This window comes from Phoca vitulina, unplaced genomic scaffold (assembly GCF_004348235.1).
Source record: "Phoca vitulina isolate PV1807 unplaced genomic scaffold, GSC_HSeal_1.0 scaffold3, whole genome shotgun sequence".
In the NCBI taxonomy this organism is placed as follows: domain Eukaryota; kingdom Metazoa; phylum Chordata; class Mammalia; order Carnivora; family Phocidae; genus Phoca; species Phoca vitulina.
The window spans coordinates 70,787,587-70,807,171 of record NW_022589706.1 but is presented as its reverse complement, the minus strand read 5'-3'; the positions used below and the strand labels follow the sequence as shown (position 1 = coordinate 70,807,171).

Sequence of the window (19,585 nt, the reverse complement as noted above, 5' to 3'; positions counted from 1 at the left end):
GAGCAATGAACATTTCTTAAATGGCGCATTTTTTAAAAGCTCAACACTTCCTAAACTCTTTTCAAGCCTTTTTAAAAATGTCTTGAATCAATCCATTCAAATAAAGTTTCCACATTTTTTTTTTTTTTTCTGTTTTCATCCATTTACTTAGAATCAAAGACTTGAATTTTCTTTGTTAGGGAATTTAATGTAGACTTTTATACTGTGCCCTTAATCATAATTAACTGCTTTTGAAAAAAGTGTTTCTCTAATTAACTGGATATAGAAGCTTAATCTTTTTTTTCTTTTTTTTAAGGTATATTTTTATAAGCAAAATACATCTTTAATCACATTTGGCTCCAGCAGGATGCCTTATTTCATGCATAGATGATGCTTAATCCATTCCTTAATGAAAGCAATTCCTGATAACCAAGATAAAAGTCAAGTATAATTCCAATGTTTGAACTTAAAATGATGACATTGATGAATGGATATGTAAACACATGTAGCCCTCTTCAAGGTAGAAGGTATTTGGATAGCTTGATGTTTATTTTGGACTCTAGCCCAGTTCTTTACTAGGAAGATTTATTGTGAGCATCAAAGGGAAATTTTCTTTTATTAAACAAGAGTATTACTGGAAATAATTTTAAGGATATGAGCAGGGTAGTTTTTCATGAATTATTAAATTAAAAAGTAAGTCAAAAGCAAGTTTATCACCAAAGTAAAAGAACATATTATTATTATTATTATTATTATTATTATTATTCCTAAAACAAATCCTGTTTCTAACAGAGGACTCCAGTCATGCACTGTGATTACAGCATCTTATTTACTTATTAAACAGAGGAAAAAAGAATAAGGAATTTCAAATGTATGTAAATGATTTTCTATGACTATGAATTTAGTGTACATTTTCAAAAACATTTACCTCATCAATAATAAAAATGTATTTTCTTAGAAGAATTCCTAGCTGTAAACCATGTAGGACTTGGAAACAAGATAACAAGGGATTTTTTTTCCTCATGGATGTATATAATGAAAAAGTAAAATTCTCATTTTAATGTTGTGAAAACTTTCATCAAAAATCACTTTTCTGTTCTTTATTTTACTGGACTACTTTGGTAAGACTAACTAAAAAATGTTTTCCCCCTCTTAAAGAAAGGTTTACAGTTTAAAAATTCATTATTTCAAGTTATATTTGAGCAGAGATCATAAGAATGCCAGTTAAGGTAATAAAAATCATAGATAATAAGACGGAAAGAAAACTGACAAAGGCATATTCCACATATTGATTCCAGAGGTAGAGTTTACTACATTCACTAAATAATCCTATCAGCAAATTTCAAATTTGCGTTCAACCCTTACTTTTACTGATGAGCCGATTATTTTTTCGTTTTCTGTTTAACTTTATTCATTTCAGTCTCTTGGTCTTTGTTCTGTGATCCCTAAATAATATGAATTAAGTAACAAAAATAAGGATTTCCGTCCTGGAGACAAGTGTGCTTCTGGAGAGGGCCACAGACTTCTGGCTGAAATCTCCCCGTCAAGTTTAATCTACTCTGGCTGCCAAAACCCCATGCGACCTTTGAATATTTAGGGATAAATGTAACTGCCACTTGCTCTCCCTCCGTGGGAGTCCACAGGGGCTCCTATTCGTTGCTTTCCAGATTCCTGCCAACCTGTTTGTGCTCAGTTCTATTGATGCCACTTTCTGGCTCGCTCTTGTGTAACTGTTCTCTAGTATTGTTCACAATGCTGGGTGGATTATGACAAGAAAACCATTATTTTTAAATGTTTATTTATTTGCTAAGAAAAAACTGGTTGTACTACAGAGGGTGAAGTCTTCGTGATTTTTTGAAATAAAAAAATAAAAACTAGACCCATCCATCCTGAATGGAAAACATTTTTCTGAGACTCCTTTTTAAGGCAAATCTCTAAAGAAACATATGTTTCAAAATATATATCTTCATGAAGACCTGCTAATTTTCTCTCATTTTATTATATCCATCTCTATTCCCCCTAATGACAAAAATTGGAGAGACTAAATTTGAACATCTTTGGGATCAGTCAGTTAGAAAATAGATTTGTTCAGGAAAAAATAAACTATAGTTGTCATTTTTGTTCACTTTTCTTAATGTAACACAAGTAAAAATACTGAGACAAAGTATCTTCTCGAATTATAGTAAATTTAGGGCAAATGCTTTGTGTTTTATCTTGGGAAGTTAAATAAATTAAGTGTCTTCATACTACTCAGCATTTTTGTGAAATTTCATATTGCAGACAAAATGTCATGCTAACTATAAAGTAATATAAACCGTTACTCCCAAAGAGTGTAAGGATGTAAGGAAATAGGTCAGTTTTTTTTTTTTTTTGAACCAATAAATATAAACAGGCATCTATTTTCAGTGTTCCAGGATCTGTCCAAAACGGTGTTTTATTATTCTATAAAGATACAAATGTTTTTGAAAAGGGAGAAAGACGCTATTGTCTTTATGACTTCTCATTATTTGAAAAATCAAGATATATTGAAGTCAAATTCCCTTTAGAAACATTTATAAACTGAGCATTAGGGACAGCTATTTATTTTTTAATTTGACTTCAAAGTGATTTAATACAAACGACTGAACTTGAACTCAGTAAAACTTTTTGTTTTTGCTGCTAGATTTGTAAGATTATGACAGAACAAGAAAATCACAGTTAACAATGAGTAAGCTCCTTGAAGTTTTTTAAGATTTAATGAAGTTGCTTGCCATGCAAATATCAGCTTACAAAACTCACACAAATCACAAACACTTACCGTATTCACTATCATAGAATATAATGAATTTCTGCCAGGCATATTCTGTGACCACTCTCAGGATAACATCATTTAAGTAGACAGGTGGGCGAACAGAGAGAGTGTAGTCATCATTCCTGTTGCTCCGGGTGAGTCCACAGCCACTCCTTGGGGTCCCAGCTGTTGAGCGCTGTATGAAGAGGTGGGGGATATGCATGGCATCTGCCAGAGACTGGAGGGACCCTGCTGACGTGCAGCCAATGGAGCTGACCAGGGCCAAGATGCCTTGATTCATAAGTTCACAGGCTGCAAGAAAGCACAGTAATATTCAAATGTCAATGGGTTTCATATAACTTCTCTTTTGGAGGAACAGTGAAAAGAGCTTATGGGGTTATTACACAACTACGGATTTTTTTTTTTTTTTAATGAACATTCTCCATGAAGAAATCCTCAAATTACAAAATGCTACTTGAATTCAGCTAACGAACTCTGCCCTTATTAGCTATTTGACCTTGTGCAAATTACTTAGCTTCTCGTGGTCTCAGTCTCATCATCTGCAAAGAGGGTAAACAGCATGAATCTTGCAGGATTATTGCTAGGATTGGAGATAATTCAGTGTCTGTTATTTGCCTTTCACATGATAGGTACTCAATTAGCGACAGCTATACTTTTATAATGATCAATGTATAAATTCAGAGAAAAGACAATTCCTCACTGAGTACGTAATACAAGGTTTTCAAAAAGCAGATAATATGTAAATTGGTGAATGAATAAAAGGAAGATGAAAGGCTTAAGTAAAGAATTTCTGGCTACAGAAAACAGAGCCATTCTGGTATCTAAAGTTTAATGACACTTTGTCTCTCTCATTAAACTGGAAAAATGAAAATGTTTTTGTTCTTTTCCTTGGCAGTCAGAAAACTCATGGTCAAATCAAATACTAAGTTTCAACAATTATCTCATTCTGGTTTCTGGTTGAACAATTTCTAATCTTTATTATATGATTTATTATCTGTGTTTTAATTTCATTTTAACTATTCTGGGTATGCATATATGTTTACTTCAAAACATATTTAAAACTGGGTCAAATACAAATTATAAGTACATATAAAGACACAGCATATATAGAAAAATAGAGTTAATAAGTCTTAACTTTCTCTCTCTTTTTTTAAAGTAATCTCTATGTCCAATGTGGGGTGTGAACTCACAACCCTGAAATCAAGGGTCGCATACTCTATTAACTGAGCTAGCAAGGTGCCCTTTTTTTTTTTAGCCTTTTTGATTTTTAAAATTTTAATTAATTAATTAATTTTTTAAAGTAAGTTCTAAGCCCAATGTGGGGCTTGAACTCACAACCCTGAGATCAAGGGTAGCATGCTCTACTGACTGAGCCAGCCAGGCTCCCCCTAATAAGTCTTAACTCTTAATAAGTCTTAATAAGAGTTAAGATATCTGAGCAATCTCAGAGTGCCAATCTTTGAAGGCAAGAGGTTAGAAATAAAATCAAAAGTAAATTCAGATGGAATCAAGGTAAAATAAATTTTATTTGAGAAGGCCCATTATTATAATTGGTCCAGGCATTATTCTAGATTTTAGGCACTGTAGGTATAATATTCTCAATATTTATACATTATTATAATCTGTTTTGCAGAGTTTTTAAAAAAAAATCAAAGAAAAACTTAGATGAGAAGTACCTCCATGTAATTAATTGGCCAGTTAATGAAGGCTGACAAAGTGCAAGCTTGGAAGTACTATATTAATGACATGCACATAAACACCAAATAAATTTATTATGATTAATTTTAAGCCAACCAGTACATACAAAATAAATTAATAACTATCAGGGACATTATTTTTAAGCATAAGACAGGTTATATGATTTCAAATGAATTTGAAAGGTAGCATCAAGGATGAATGCTTCTTAGGCCGTAACAGATTGAGGCTGAAGTTTCAGTAAAAATCATAGAACCTACTCATGTTTGTGAATTCAACATTTATAAAAGCAATATGAATTTCTAGTTACAATGGATTTAGGCAAAAACACTGGTCAAAAGCTTGCTTCCTCACTGTAGGAAAGAAGACCATTACTGATTTATTAAGCAAATAGGTATTCACTTTTTAAAAAAGATTTTGTCTAAAAATTTGGCTCATTTAGCATTTAAAATCAAAATATGGAGAATAGCTTAAGGTATACACAACTGAATTCCATGTTTAGATTACACTAATTTAAGATGATCAAATAAATGCAACAGTTTACATAAATCTATCACAAAAGTTATAAAGTTATAAGTATAGAAGTTGAGATGAGAAAATTCAGTTTAAGTATTATATGTTGTCACATATGAAAATTGTCTATTTTAGTCTTCATATTTAAAAAGAAAAACTCTTGAGTCATATATAAATCATTATTTATCATATAATTTTGCTTTAGTATATAATCTGTGATTTCTTCAAACCAACAATGTTACTTCCTATTAACCTCTGTTAGTGAGAACACAAACTAAGCAAGCACTAGAAACAATTGCTATTATTGTATAAGCAAATGTATTACTTTTAGATTATTTACTATTTGGTATTATCTATCTTGTTACATATATAAGGAAGGATGACTGAAAACTCTCTATAAAATAAAAACAGGAATCCTCAGAAATTGCAATCAGAAAACCATATAATATTAAATCTGAAAGGTAATTTAGAAATCAAGTAGTCCATTTTCAAGTTTTTGAGGAACATCCATACTGTTTTCCAGAGTGGCTGCACCAGCTTGCATTCCCACCAACAGTGTAGGAGGGTTCCCCTTTCTCCACATCCCCGCCAACATCTGTCATTTCCTGACTTGTTAATTTTAGCCATTCTGACTGGTGTGAGGTGGTATCTCATTGAGGTTTTGATTTGGATTTCCCTGATGCTGAGCGATGTTGAGCACTTTTTCATGTGTCTGTTGGCCATTTGGATGTCTTCTTTGGAAAAATGTCTGTTCATGTCTTCTGCCCATTTCTTGATTGGATTATTGGTGGGAATGCAAGCTGGTGCAGCCACTCTGGAAAACAGTCTGGAGGTTCCTCAAAAAGTTGAAAATAGAGCTACCCTATGACCCAGCAATTGCACTACTGGGTATTTACCCCAAAGATACAAATGTAGGGATCTGAAGGGGTATGGGCAGCCTGATGTTCATAACAGCAATGTCCACAACAGCCAAACTATGGAAAGAGCCAAGATGTCCATCGACAGATGAATAGATAAAGAAGATGTGGAATATATATACAATGGAATATTACGCAGCCATCAAAAGGAATGAAATCTTGCCATTTGCAACGATGTGGATGGAACTGGAGGGTATTATGCTAAGTGAAATAAGTCAATCAGAGAAAGACATGTATCATATGATTTCACTGATATGAGGAATTCTTAATCTCAGGAAACAAACTGAGGGTTGCTGGAGTGGTGGGGGGTGGGAGGGATGGGGTGGCTGGGTGATAGACATTGGGGAGCGTATGTGCTATGGTGAGCGCTGTGAACTGTGTAAAACTGTTGAATCACAGACCTATACCTCTGAAACAAATAATACATTATAGGTTTAAAAAAAGAAGAAGCTAGTAGGAAGGGAAAAATGAAGGGGGAGAGATCGGAGGGGGAGACGAACCATGAGAGACTATGGACTCTGAGAAACAAATTGAAGGTTCTAGAGGGGAGGGGGATGGGGGGATGGGTTAGCCTGGTGATGGGTATTAAAGAGGGCATGTACTGCATGGAACACTGGGTGTTATACACAAACAATGAATCATGGAACACTATATCAAAAACTAATGATAGGGGCGCCTGGGTGGCTCAGTCGGTTAAGTGTCTGCCTTCGGCTCAGGTCATGATCCCAGGCTCCTGGGATCGAGCCCCGCATCAGGCTCCCTGCTCAGCAGAGAGCCTGCTTCTCCCTCTCCCTCTGCCTGCCGCTCTGCCTACTTGTGCTATCTCTCTGTCAAATAAATAAATTAAAAAAAAGAAAAAGAAAAAAAGAAAAAAAAAAACTAATGATGTAATGTATGGTGATTAACATAACATAGTAAAATTAAAAGAATAAATAACAATAATAACAATAATATTAAAAAAAAGGCAATCAGGTAGTCCAGGGATGGAAAATCAACTTTAACTGCTATGCCATCTGTGACTGGGTTGGTAAGCTGGCATCTTGGAACACTATTTTGAGAAAAATTTTGAGACTCAAAAAGAAAGAGTACCAAAATCATTGTGTTAGGTTTTTCATAGGAAGAGACTGGGAGAGTAGTAGCCTGCAGGTCTTAGACATGTATCCCACTTATGGTGTTCCAACTTCTGTTGTTCACAGTTGTCAAGAAAACATACAGTACCCCCTTAAAAAAATAGAAGACCCAGGTCTCTAACTTATTGTCCAAAATGCTTTTCAGCATAGTAAGCAAATGATACTGGTAACCTTACAATTTTGTGTGGTAAAGAAAAGATAGACAGGTCTCCATAGGGAAAAGCTCAATTGGAGATTGTGTATTGTCAAGTTTGGTAAAAAGAGGTTGATCCACTAAGGAGAAAAGGAAAAGCCCACACACCTAAAATGAATTGAAACTGTGTGACCCCAAAACAACGCTGGTTGGGCACATATATAAATGGGTCTGCAAAGCAACCTATCAAGGAGATATTTGACACCCATTTTGCCCCATTTTACCAATATAAAATGTTGGCCGGAGCAGAAAAGATACAAATTTATATGCTCTGGACATTGACCCTTTATAGGGCCCTATATAAAGGTGAGCATAAAAAAAGATTATAACTCATGACAGCAGAAGAGAGATTTGAGAAAATGAAGGGCTACACCAAGAACAGGAACAAAGATTAGTGAAGCAATCTAACTTTTGCTACAAGAATTCCACGTATCGACTGTTAGAAAACTACTTATTTAGACTTTTAGTTCTATACAATGCATTCTTCAGTTATTAGATAGTGTGAAACTGAACTTGCAAGATCAGAGTGTGTTTTTTATGGGTATCCACCACCTTTTTATTGTAAGAATCCAAAACAAGGACTTCTCAATATCATATTACTTTCCCACTATTATTTCAACTCCCATGATTTATTTATTTTATGTATACACGTACACACACCTCCAAACATAGAGTATATTGAACCTCTTGGTGGTTTTGTGACTCCAGCTGTCTGAGACTTTAACACTATCAAAGATGTTTGGAGCCTGTACTAATTGCTGGAAGCACACCTTTTTTTCCCCTCCCTCTCCTCCTTCTCCACTCCCCTCCGTCCTCTTTTAATACCAACTGCAATTAGTAACACTTTTACCCTTTTGGGTCACTCAGCAGTTATGAAAATGAAGTTCTCTGTATAAATGTGTAAATTTAAGTTAAATGATGTTCATGTACGCTTTTTTTTATCTCTGAAACTAAGCAGTTTGAGTCTTATTTTTCTTATTAAATAAAATGTGATTAGAAGTAAAATCTATAAAGGGTCTTGAAATCGATTACCTGTTATTTAATTCTCAAGGCAAACTCAGTGAACTATTTTTGGATAGCACCATCTTTCTTGAATACATTTATTCCCTTTGATATATTTTCTAACTTATTTATATTGATCAATTTGTCCCGATATAACCTCTTCTAGCGATTTTAAGTCACATCAGGACCTTAGCACATTCCATTCATACATTTATTCTACAACACACATTTATCAACTTTTAACTATGAGCCAGGAACTTCTTTGGAGATCAGAGAATGTATAAGCAGATTCCATCCTCAAAGATCTCCCAATCTATTCACCATAGTGTTTCCAAAATCTCTAAATCTGTACCAGAATTGGAAGTGGAGATTTAAAAAAAAATACAGATGACTAAGTCTACTACTAGAAGTTCTAGTTTATTCATTACAGGCTAGTGGCCATGTACTTGCATTATGATGTATTATCTGAGTAGTTCTGATGCGTAACCCTTTCTGGAAAACCTGAGTCTGGTGGACTGTAACTGCAATACTCTTCTTGATGTGATTGTTGCAGAACATCTAATATTTGTTGATTTTCTCTTACTTTTTTTTTTTTTTACAATAATATTGTTGACAATATGGCTATAACCGGGGAGTGGAATTTCCCTATTTTTCTAATTCTTTTAATTTGCAAGTGGGGGTGACGTATAAGAAAAGAAGATACATAGAGTTAATAAGAATTATTGTACTCCAAAAGGTGATCCTTATTTCCATTTTATTTCTAAATAATAAGCTAAGAAGTTTATTCTTGGAATGAATCTTCATTCTTTCAAGTTCCTCCAATTCAGATACAGAGTACCATATTTCCACCATTCTAAAATGTATGTAGCTTCTATATTTTATCATATCTGAAGTCAGGGCCTATTTTAAAATTGATCAATACATTTAATATGATGTATTATTTTTCTTGAATAAAATCAGTAATCAATATTGAATTTTATAATCAGTGAGCTCTTAAAAATGAGAAAATAAGGTAAGCTTCCATGGCAGATGAAAGATTTGTACTCTTTCTACAAAAGCTGAATTTAACTTCTTTTTTCCTATTTAGTTCATTAATGAATCACAAGCCCAGTGTTGATAATTACTTCCTTCTCTTTTTCAATCACCAAAAAGCACCTGACCTTTGCTTTCATACTTGTAAGAATATAGTAACACAAAATACTTTCAGCCTATACAGACATTTAGCATTATTTGCAAATATGATTTTCAGCAACCATCTGAGAGGTGGCATAAAAAAAGTAGGATTAATTTGATTAATTAATCATCAATGTAGTTTGCCAAAAACATAATAATTTGGAACAAATTCTTCTAAATAAAGATGGTCTTTATATATAAATAGTGTTACAAGGTCCAGTTTAATCATAATTATCTACTTAGTAATTGATACAGAAAAATTCATTTAATTATAATCGAAAACATTAAGACATAATTTCTTCTTTAAAAGAATATAAATGGCTAAAATGGTTGATTACGAGCCATTAAATGAGTTCAATTGAAAAACTGAATAATTTTCAGTCGACTATCTTTTTATTCTCCTAAAGCCAGCATGAATCTCTCATTTGTGATCTAAGCCTGACATGGACTAAACATTTAACCTAGCACCTAGCATAAGTCATTTTATTTTTCCATTTGCATTTCATAACAACCCTATGCAGAAGAGCTATTATTATTGTCATTTTCAAGTAAGAAACTGGTTAAGTGAAGTTAAACGCATTGTCCAAATTCACACTATTAGGAAGTGGCAGAGTTGGGATTCATATCTAGCACTGACTTCAATGCCTGGGCCACAGACAACTAAAAACTCAAGTTTTTAAACACAAAGGCACATATAAAAAACTGTACATCACTTAACTCACTCTTAATATAAGATTCAGGATATTTCAGCTGCCTGGATGTAAAAAAGAAAAGAATAACAATGATTATGATACCATTTTCTCTTTTTTCCTTTGGGTTTGGGATTAAGGCATTAATCCTACATAGTATCAGCTCCAAAAAGAAAGAGTATATACAGATAATTTTAAGAAGGGTGACACAAACTTTTAAGAAGAACTTAAAAGTATTGAGTATACTTTCAATCAGCCCCTAAAGTGGTTCCACTAACACTGATGTGATAAAAATGATAAAAATAATGACCAAATGTCTCTTTATCTTTGTGTAGTTGTTTGGAATTTATAAAATGTTTTTATTTGCATTCGATTACTTTATCAGCACATGGCTATACTGTATAAATTTCCTATCCTCATTTATTTAACACTAATTTGAGGCTCATTCTTACATTTCCAGTAATCCGTAGAGACAAGGCTGGAACATGGATTTTTATGATGTTGACTCTACAACCTTCCAATTATATACTTTCATAGGCTTCTCTTTATGGAAATTCAGATTAGTCTCCTCCCTTTTAATGTTAATAACAATTCTGCAATGAACACACCTATGTGCATAAACATCTATATGTTACAAATGTAAAATATACATACTGTATCAGGCAAGGGCCTGGTACTTAGGATGGAAGGTAGTCAAAAATAGGCCAGTATACAATGGGAGAGGCAGAACACATTCAAATGCATGTACAATGATGTACGGAGTAGGTGCTAGGCCAACAAGGGCCATTATTCTGATAGCCCAAAAGCATTTTCCTAGACTGTAGGTTGGAAAAGCCTTATAGGCAGAAGTGAATCTGGAGCTGCAATCTGAAGGATAAGTAGGAACTAATTAGGTAAAGAGAAGCTACCTTGATGAAAAAGAGTGAAGGAAATACTTCCAAACAGAAGAAATAGAATGTGCAAAAATTCTGTGGCAGAAAAAGCATGGGATACTGAAGAGGGAAAAGAAGAGCCAGGTAGCTGGAGTAGAGAGAGCATGCTAGAGAGTGCAACAAGGTGAGGGTGCAGGGGCAGTCAAGAAATGGGAACTCTGCCTGGGTTGGTTTGTCTTGTGGTAATCTGAGGGAGAGCTTTACATATTTTTAGTATCAACCCTTTATCTGTTCTTTATATGTTAAATTACTGCCTTTATTTTTCTTGTAATTTAAATTTATATACATATATATAATTTATATAGCTCTTTATAACTTTTAAAATTATTATATAATCAGATTTGTCAGTCTTTTACTGTCAGAAATATTTTCCTTCACACCATGTTTAAAAAGGCCTTTTTCCCACAGGCTACCGAGTTATGATCATTTTATCTAAAACATTTTCCCTATCCTGTACCCCACAGCTGATCATCAGCTGATGAAAGATACAGTAATAAGAATTTAGGAAACTAGATGAGTGCAGAATGTTGTATGTGGTTGATACAGGCAAAATTTGATCTTTAGCTGCATAATCCCAGCCAGCAAAGTATGAGGATTAAACATCATTGTGACAAGAATGATAATCCATATCATAAAATATGTTTGTCTTCAAATTTTTTCCATCATTTTATGGAAATTCTAGTTATTAAAATTATTATTCTTTTATAATATGGCACACCCTGGAATTAGAACTAATTCTTCCAAGATGAGTGACAGAATACTTAATGTACTCCAGCAAATTATATCTTTTAAAAATAAGAGTAAGATCATGGTAAAAAGATATGGGGAACTGAATGTTTATGTTTGTGTAAGAGGAAGACAGAATGACAAAAAGCAAAACAAACAAACAAAAAAACCAATATGTTCCTGAAGTTATTGCCATTTATCCAGAATATCAAAGCCAAAACTCAGAAGTCTTCTTCAATTAGTTCCTCTCTCTTGAACCCCATACTCCTTCACATCAACTTTGGTTGACCCATATTGTTAATTCTACCACCTAAGTATTTCTCAAAACCATTCCCTTCTTGAAATAGTCACTGTCAGTCCTTTACTTCAATCTGTATCACCACTAACCCAATTACTGAAGCTGTCTTCCAGCTGGTGTGATTTCCCAGCCCCCAGCTTAAACTTTTTAATCTTCTACATTGTAAACAAGAATATCTATTTTTTAAAATTCTCATTATGTTATTTCCATGTTTTAAAGGCCATCAATAAAAAACTGAGACACTATTACAGAATGGTGGGACCAAAGAAAAATGACAATTCAATGTAACATAAGATCCTGGACCAGAAAAAAGAAAAAGATTATTAAAGAAATTGGGGAATTTTGAATAAGGTTTGTAGTACAGTTAATAATACTGAACCAGTGCTAACAGACTGTGCTTGATAATTGTACTATGGTTATGTAAGATGCTAATATTAGGAGAAGTGGGGTGAGGAATATAAGGAAACTCTGCACTATTTTTGCAATCGTTCTATAGGTCTAAAAGTACTTCAAAATTAAAAGTTGAAAACAGATAAAACTATCAATAACTTCCAACTTCGGCCAGAAAAAATCCCAAACTCTCAGCATGGCATAAAAAACCCTTAATGTCCTAGCCCCAGTCTACATTTTCATGCTCATCTCCAGCTCCTATCCCTTGCCACCACGGCTTTCTGCCATTTCATATGCTCCCTTACCACCATGCTATTTATACTTGCATTATATTATTTTGTCAGTAGCCTAGGTGCTTACAGAAAGTATTATTTTTGACATCTTAACAATACTGCTTCTTCTGATTCGTGAGCGTGGTATATATCTTCATTTAACATAGTCTTTTTAAAATTTTCTAAGCAGTATTGTGCAGTATTTGGTGAATTAGATTTTGCACTTCTTTTGTCATATTTATTACTAAGGATTTTAAGTATGTATATTCTGTTGTAAATGGTACTTTTTATTTTAATTTCCAATTTTTATTGCTAGAATATAGAAATACATCAGATTATTGCATATTGATTTTGTATTATGAATCTTATTAAATGCACTTGTTAGTTCTAGTGTCCTTTTTTTGTGGATTCTATAGAATTTTCTACATAGACAATCACATCATTTTCAAAAAAAAAAAAAAGTCAGTTGCACTTCTTCCTTTCCAATCTGTATGACTTTTATTTCCTTTCATACCTTATAGCCCTGCCTAGTACAGTACAATGCTGAATAGATATGGTAAGAGCAGCCAGCCTTCCTTTGTTCCTGATCTTAGAGGGTAAACATTCAATCTTTGACAAGTAAGTATGACCTAACTGTAAATATTTTTTTGACCAAGTTGTAGATGAAGTTGAGGAAGTTCCCTGCTATTCCTAGTCTGCGGAGAGTTTTTGTCAGGGATGGACACTGAATTTTGTCCAAAGTTTTCTGCATCCATTGAAATGCTCACATGGATTTTTTTTTTTCTTGGTCTTCTCATATGAAAAATTAATTGATTGATTTATGAATGTTAAACCGTCCTCACAAAGTTAATGCTACCCTCTGTAAATGAGGTGGGATGCAGTCACATCTGTTGGGTTTTCTGGAAGGCTCTGCCTATAATTAGTGTTATTTCTCCCTGAAGTCTTTGGTAGAACTCACCAGTTAGACTTTTTGGGAGTGGAGTTTCAGCTGTGAGAAGGTTTTTAACTATAAAAACAATTTTATAAATAGAAACACGGATATTTAGCTTATTTAAATTCTTTTGAACGAACTTTGGTAGTTGGTATCCTCCAAGGAATTTGTCCTTTTCATCTAAATTGCTAAATTTATTGGCATACAGGTGCTCATGATAATCCCTTGTAATTCTTTTAATATCTGTAGAATGTGTAATGATGTTGCCTCTCTCATTCTTGATACTGGTAATTTGTATCATCTGTTATTCCTAATCAGTCTGGCTAGAGGTTTATCAATTTTATTAACTTTCTCAAAGAAACAGCTTTTGGTTTCAGTGATTTTTGTTACTGCTTTTTTGTTGTTGTTGTTGTTTCTTATTTCATTGATTTCCACTCTGCTCTTTGTAATTTCCTTTCTTCTGCTTAATTTTAGTTTAGTTCACTCTTCTTTTTTTAAGGCAGAAGCTGTGATAGCAATTTTAGACCCTTATTTTTTTCTAATATACTTAGTCCTATAAATTTCCCTTTATGTACTTTGCTTTAGTTTGCTCTTTTTCTGCTAAATTTCACCTATTATTCATTTATGTTTTTCACCTTCCCAGCAGGCATAGTTAACCATAGTTATTTTTGTAGTTTTTGCTTGATAGTTCCAACATCTGGGTTATAGCTCAGTCTATTTTTGTCACTTACTTTTTAAAAATGGATTTTTTTCTTGCATTTTTGTGTGGGTCTCATTATTTTAGATGGATTGTTGGCTAGCAGAGATTGAGATAAATAGACTATATTGGTACATTTCTCCTCCTATCAGGCTGCTAGTGTGTGGCTGAGTTAAACTAGTCGGGAATTGATCTGGATATGTGGTGTTTTTGTTGTTGCCCTCACTTTGGGCAAGGCACCATAAGCTTCAAATTTTTCTAGCAGCAGGTAGCTGTCACTTTGTATTTAGGATGGGGCCTGGGTTGCCAGATTTTCTTCAGTGTTGCGCTCCTCCCTTAGCTTTCAACTGCTCCTTCCCAGACATACACAGTGGAAATCCTATGTGTCCCGGATCCAGCACCTGTGGTAGACAGCCAGGTTACTCAGAAGTAGGTCTTTGCTGGCCTGTCCAACCACAGCCTCAGTCTCAGGCAGGCCTTGTGTACCTGGGCCTTGAAGGTGGACCTTCCCCAGTGTTGCTACCCCTCATCTCTGAGAGCCAAACACTACCTTTTACTTTTTAGTTTTTTATTTTATTTTATTATGTTATGTTAATCACCATACATCATTAGTTTTTGATGTAGTGTTCCATGATTCATTGTTTGCATATAACACCCAGTGCTCCATGCAGAACATGCCCTCCTTAATACCCATCACCAGGCTAACCCATCCCCCACCCCCTCCCCTCTAGAACCCTGAGGGTATGTGTTATGATGAGCGCTGTGAATTGTGTAAGACTGATGACTCACAGACCTGTATCTCTGAAACAAATAATACATTATATGTTAAAAAAAAAAAAAGAAGAAGAAGAAGAAGATAGCAGGAAGGGAAGAATGAAGGGGGGGAATCGGAGGGGGAGACGAACCATGAGAGATGATGGACTCTGAGAAACAAACTGAGGGTTCTAGAGGGAAGGGGGATGGGGGATGGGTTAGCCTGGTGATGGGCAAATACTGCATGGAGCACTGGGTGTTATACGCAAACAATGAATCATGGAACACTACATCAAAAACTAATGATGTAATGTATGGTGATTAACATAATAAAACATTGCCCAATGTTGATGCCCCTCATCTCTGATAGCCAAACACTACCTTTTACTTTTGATGGTTGGTCAGGAGAGAGTTTTCTGCTTCCCTGAATGAGTAGCCCTCTCCTTGATATTTGTAAAAGATCCTGGACCCAAGATGTTTTTTATGAGTAGAGAGGTTTGAAGGCTCTTGCTTTGACCGGTGCACCAACAGCAATGGATCTTAGCAAGAACCCCATGGGTTTTTTGTCCTTTCCTCAGCACCTTAAGATTTTTACTTTGTAGGTAATAAAGGCTGGAAAAGTGACTGGGATATTGTACCTGCTTCCCTACAGCCAGCCAGCTAGCCTACAGCGTGCCTGCACCACGGAGTGGAGCTGTATCTGATACCGTGCTGATCCCAACTTTCTTACCGAGCACTCAATGGAGGGCCATGGCAATTGCTTACAAAGGAGTATGAACTGCCCCTTGTGTCTGGGATCCCCAGCTATTCCAAACAAACACAGTAGCTCATGAGTGGCTTTTACAAATTCATAAAAATTCTACGTGATTCTCCCCAGCCTGTGTGGAAGGTAATAAGCTCCTCCTACATTTTGTCAAAGTCCAGACTGCTTTTGTGTTTTGCTGGTCCTTGAAGGAGCTTGCCCCTCCTTAGATTTTGGTTTCCTTGGTTACTTGGAGAAATGTTGTGGCATGAAAAAAATTATGATTTTGATGACAGGTTTAGCTTTTTTTTTTTTTTTTTCTCGTTTTTACGGTGGGAACAACCTTTTTTTGCACCTTTTACATCACAAGCAGAGGTGAATGTCCAACCACTCTTTGGTCATTCTTATAACATTCTGTTAAGTACCTACAACATGATCATTACCTGTTTACATGGCAGTCTTCTGAATTAAACAACTGTCTTCTCCAATGCTGTGTTTCAGAATATCACCATGAATAATTTTACTTAATTTACTAATATTTTATTTCTTGAGAGCAATGTCATTCAGGCACACACATTATAAGAAGAGGACTCATTCTTCATGGGAACTTACTCATCATGGCCGCTAGGCCCTCTCTAAGCTCATGCCTGACCATAATTCTGATGTAAACTAATGTCTTCAGCCTTGCTCAGTCTACTTTAGCCACACTGCTCTCATTTTTCCATGTAGCCTCTTTTCTCTGTATTCCTTCTGCCTGGGTGCTTTTGACCCATACATTCCTTCCTCCTGTTCCCTCGTGCTAGGTTTCTGCTCCTGCAGTCCCTCTTTCCATGTATCCCTGTTACTCCCTATCTCATGACTTACTTTATTTTTTCTTTAACATTTATCATTATCTGACTTTATATATGTTTGTTTCCTTAATTTTACTCTTTCTTCCCCACTAAAATAGAAACTACATCTGAGCAGGAATTTTGTCTGTCTTACTCAATGCTTTACACCCCAAATCTAGAACAGAGATGGGTCTACTGCAGGCATTCAACGAATATACGCTGAATCAATGAATAATTGAATAAACACTATAGCTGCAGTCTATCTCCAAAGCGGACTGGTGGAAGGTAGCTTAGGTACACTACAAATGGTCTTTCCGCCTTAGTAGTTCAATGTTACTCAAAGTTTACCTGTTTCACAGAAACTGTTTACTCCTGCTGATAAAGAAGAATCCTAAGTGTTGACAATAGCAAGACAGGCAAAGTGAGAAGGATCTGTCCTTTGTAACAAAAATATTTTAGCATTTCCAATGTGCACTATTTAGAAATATCGATAGTCCTTTGTGATAGGACTAGCATTTATAAGCTGTGTCAAAGCAGAGATGCTGTGCATCTTTTAAAACTCAGATGTTTTTGGCATGTAGGAGAACTTAGTAAATATTTCTTAAAAGCATGAAGATGATATTATATGTAATAGATTAGAACATTTAATTTGTCTTCAGAAACAATATTTTTCAGAGATTCTTTTTCAGTAATAATATATCAAATGCTGTCCATTACCTCTTTAGTCTGTAAATACTCATTTTAAAAGTGCCTAAAATTTTGTTTGATTAAAATCATCTTTTAATACTATGTATGTTTTAGATAATTTTAAACTAAGCAGAAGAATTCATTTTGGTTTTTAAATGAACTAAAATGGCTATTTCTATGACTTATCATAGCAACCATGAAAACTCATATGATTTTCTAATGTAGTATATTCCAATCCATTGTAAGATAATTTAATTTTTTTCTCAATCTTTAATCTGTGATTTCATTTTGATCTGATTAAGACATATGGTTGGCAGCAGAAGCTAGATCACAGTTATCCATTTGTGAATCGATCACCACTATCACAATTTATGGATAACCACATTTCACTTAGCATAAAATGCACTTGGATTTATTCTCTGCCAGGAAGTAATCTTTTACCATCTGCAGTTTGTTATTATATTCTAATTTCACTAATAATGCCTTTCAACATAGTATCAGAAGCATTTCTATTTCTGGGGAAAAAAACTGTCTACATACTTTACAGAGCTATGGAACAGTGCATAAGGTCAGAAACACTATTTGATAGTTAGCTTGGCCACAGCTAGCAGCAATTATGAAGTGAAAAGAGATAATTCCTGAAAAGTACAGCATAAGTCACGTGGACTCCTTTCTCTTGTATGTTTTTTTAAGCAGCACTACACAAGCTGTTGAAAAGGCCTGTATTTAAATCTCTGACACTAATTCTCTTTGTGTACAATTCACTTAAACGTACAAAGATAATGTTTCTCCCAAGGGAAGATATAAAATTGAAACAGTAGGTTGACATGACAATCTTCCAACCATTGACACCAGCATGGGAAAAAAAAAAAGAAAGAAAGAAAGAAAGTGACAATAACAACAACAAAAAAAACCCAACCAACCAAACCTCCCATACTCCTGTTATTGCCTAGAAACTGTTGCTTTCAGAGAAAAAGCATGGGAAATGTGTTGGTTTATAATAAAGACGTACATTGTATGTGAGGAATCCTGATTTTTAGTCTTGGTTCAGATGTGAATCATTGTTGCGCCTTGGGCAAGAATCACTTTTTCTTTTAAAGGGTTTCAGTTTCTTCATGCATTAAAGGTGGTTATTAGACTCGATGGTTTCCTGGGACACACCACACCAACATTTCTCTCTCTCTTCTTGTTTCTATTATTGACCAGTCTCTCCTCTTGTTGGCACATTCTAACTTAAGTGGTTACATTTTGGCTTAGAAATAGAAATAGTTTTTCTATTTTTTTAAGATGGCCTTATACACTTCTGTTTTGATTCATTATAAAGACATTTTTATTTTCCTGTTTCCACGTGGGGTTAGGTAATATTGGTGAGTTAGTACACTCTTACAAGTATACAATGAAAAGAGTATGATGGATTTTATCTATAATATGCCTGTTTTAAAGTGTCCTGGTCTTTTGGATATTTTTTTGTTTTGTTTTGTTTTCCACTGTGTAAGGGTTTATGGCCCTTTCAAAGAAAAATTTATTTATTTGTAATGAAACATTTTCTTCTAATGTGCTATATAAATAGATAGATATAAATATCTATAAAATCACTAAATTGATGGCCTTTTCTTCCATCTCCAACCCCCCAGAAAAGGAGAATAATATTCTGATTACTGAGAATTTTCCTTTTTTCTTTTTTTTTTTAAGAGAAAGACAAACAAAGAAATTAAGATCCATGTGGATTACTATCAAAGAAGCAATCTCTAGAAACAGTATGTCTATGGTAACATTTTCTTCCCTATGTCTTTCTGTGAAACACTGCAATCTTTTATAGCTCAACGCACCCTCTATGTCATACTGCCCTGAACTCTTCCCACAAATGATATCCATGAAAACTGTTTTGAGAGTTAGATGCCTCAGTTACAAAAAAATGTTTTATCCTCAGTACTAATAATGTAATGATAGGTTCCCTCATTTTAAAGATTTCATTTCAAAGGCTTTCTTATCTCTTTTTACTACCACAAATACCTATGACGTAAACAGTGATCATTATACCCTATTTGCCTCATAGAGCTTTTTTAATCACAAATGAAAACATGTATGCAAAAGTCCCTTTTCAACAGCAAAGTTATGCTTTACTGTAATTTATATTACCCTTATTCACACGACTCTATTCTCTTACTCGGATGATCCTGAAGTATAGTTTGAGTTAATGGATTACTGAAGATTATAATCATTTAGAGATTAAGGTCTATAATCA

General features: G+C 34.4%; 1 protein-coding gene across 4 annotated transcripts in view; it reads right to left on the bottom strand.

Annotated features, from left to right (window-relative positions):
- GRID2 (glutamate ionotropic receptor delta type subunit 2) overlaps positions 1–19,585 on the bottom strand; it is a 1,428,484-nt gene that overhangs the window by 671,265 nt on the left and 737,634 nt on the right. For all 4 annotated transcript variants that reach the window (XM_032400835.1, XM_032400836.1, XM_032400834.1 and 1 more), the window contains exon 3: positions 2,777–3,061. In XM_032400835.1, coding sequence (XP_032256726.1) covers positions 2,777–3,061 — 285 coding nt within the window. The remainder of the gene's footprint in view (positions 1–2,776; positions 3,062–19,585) is intronic.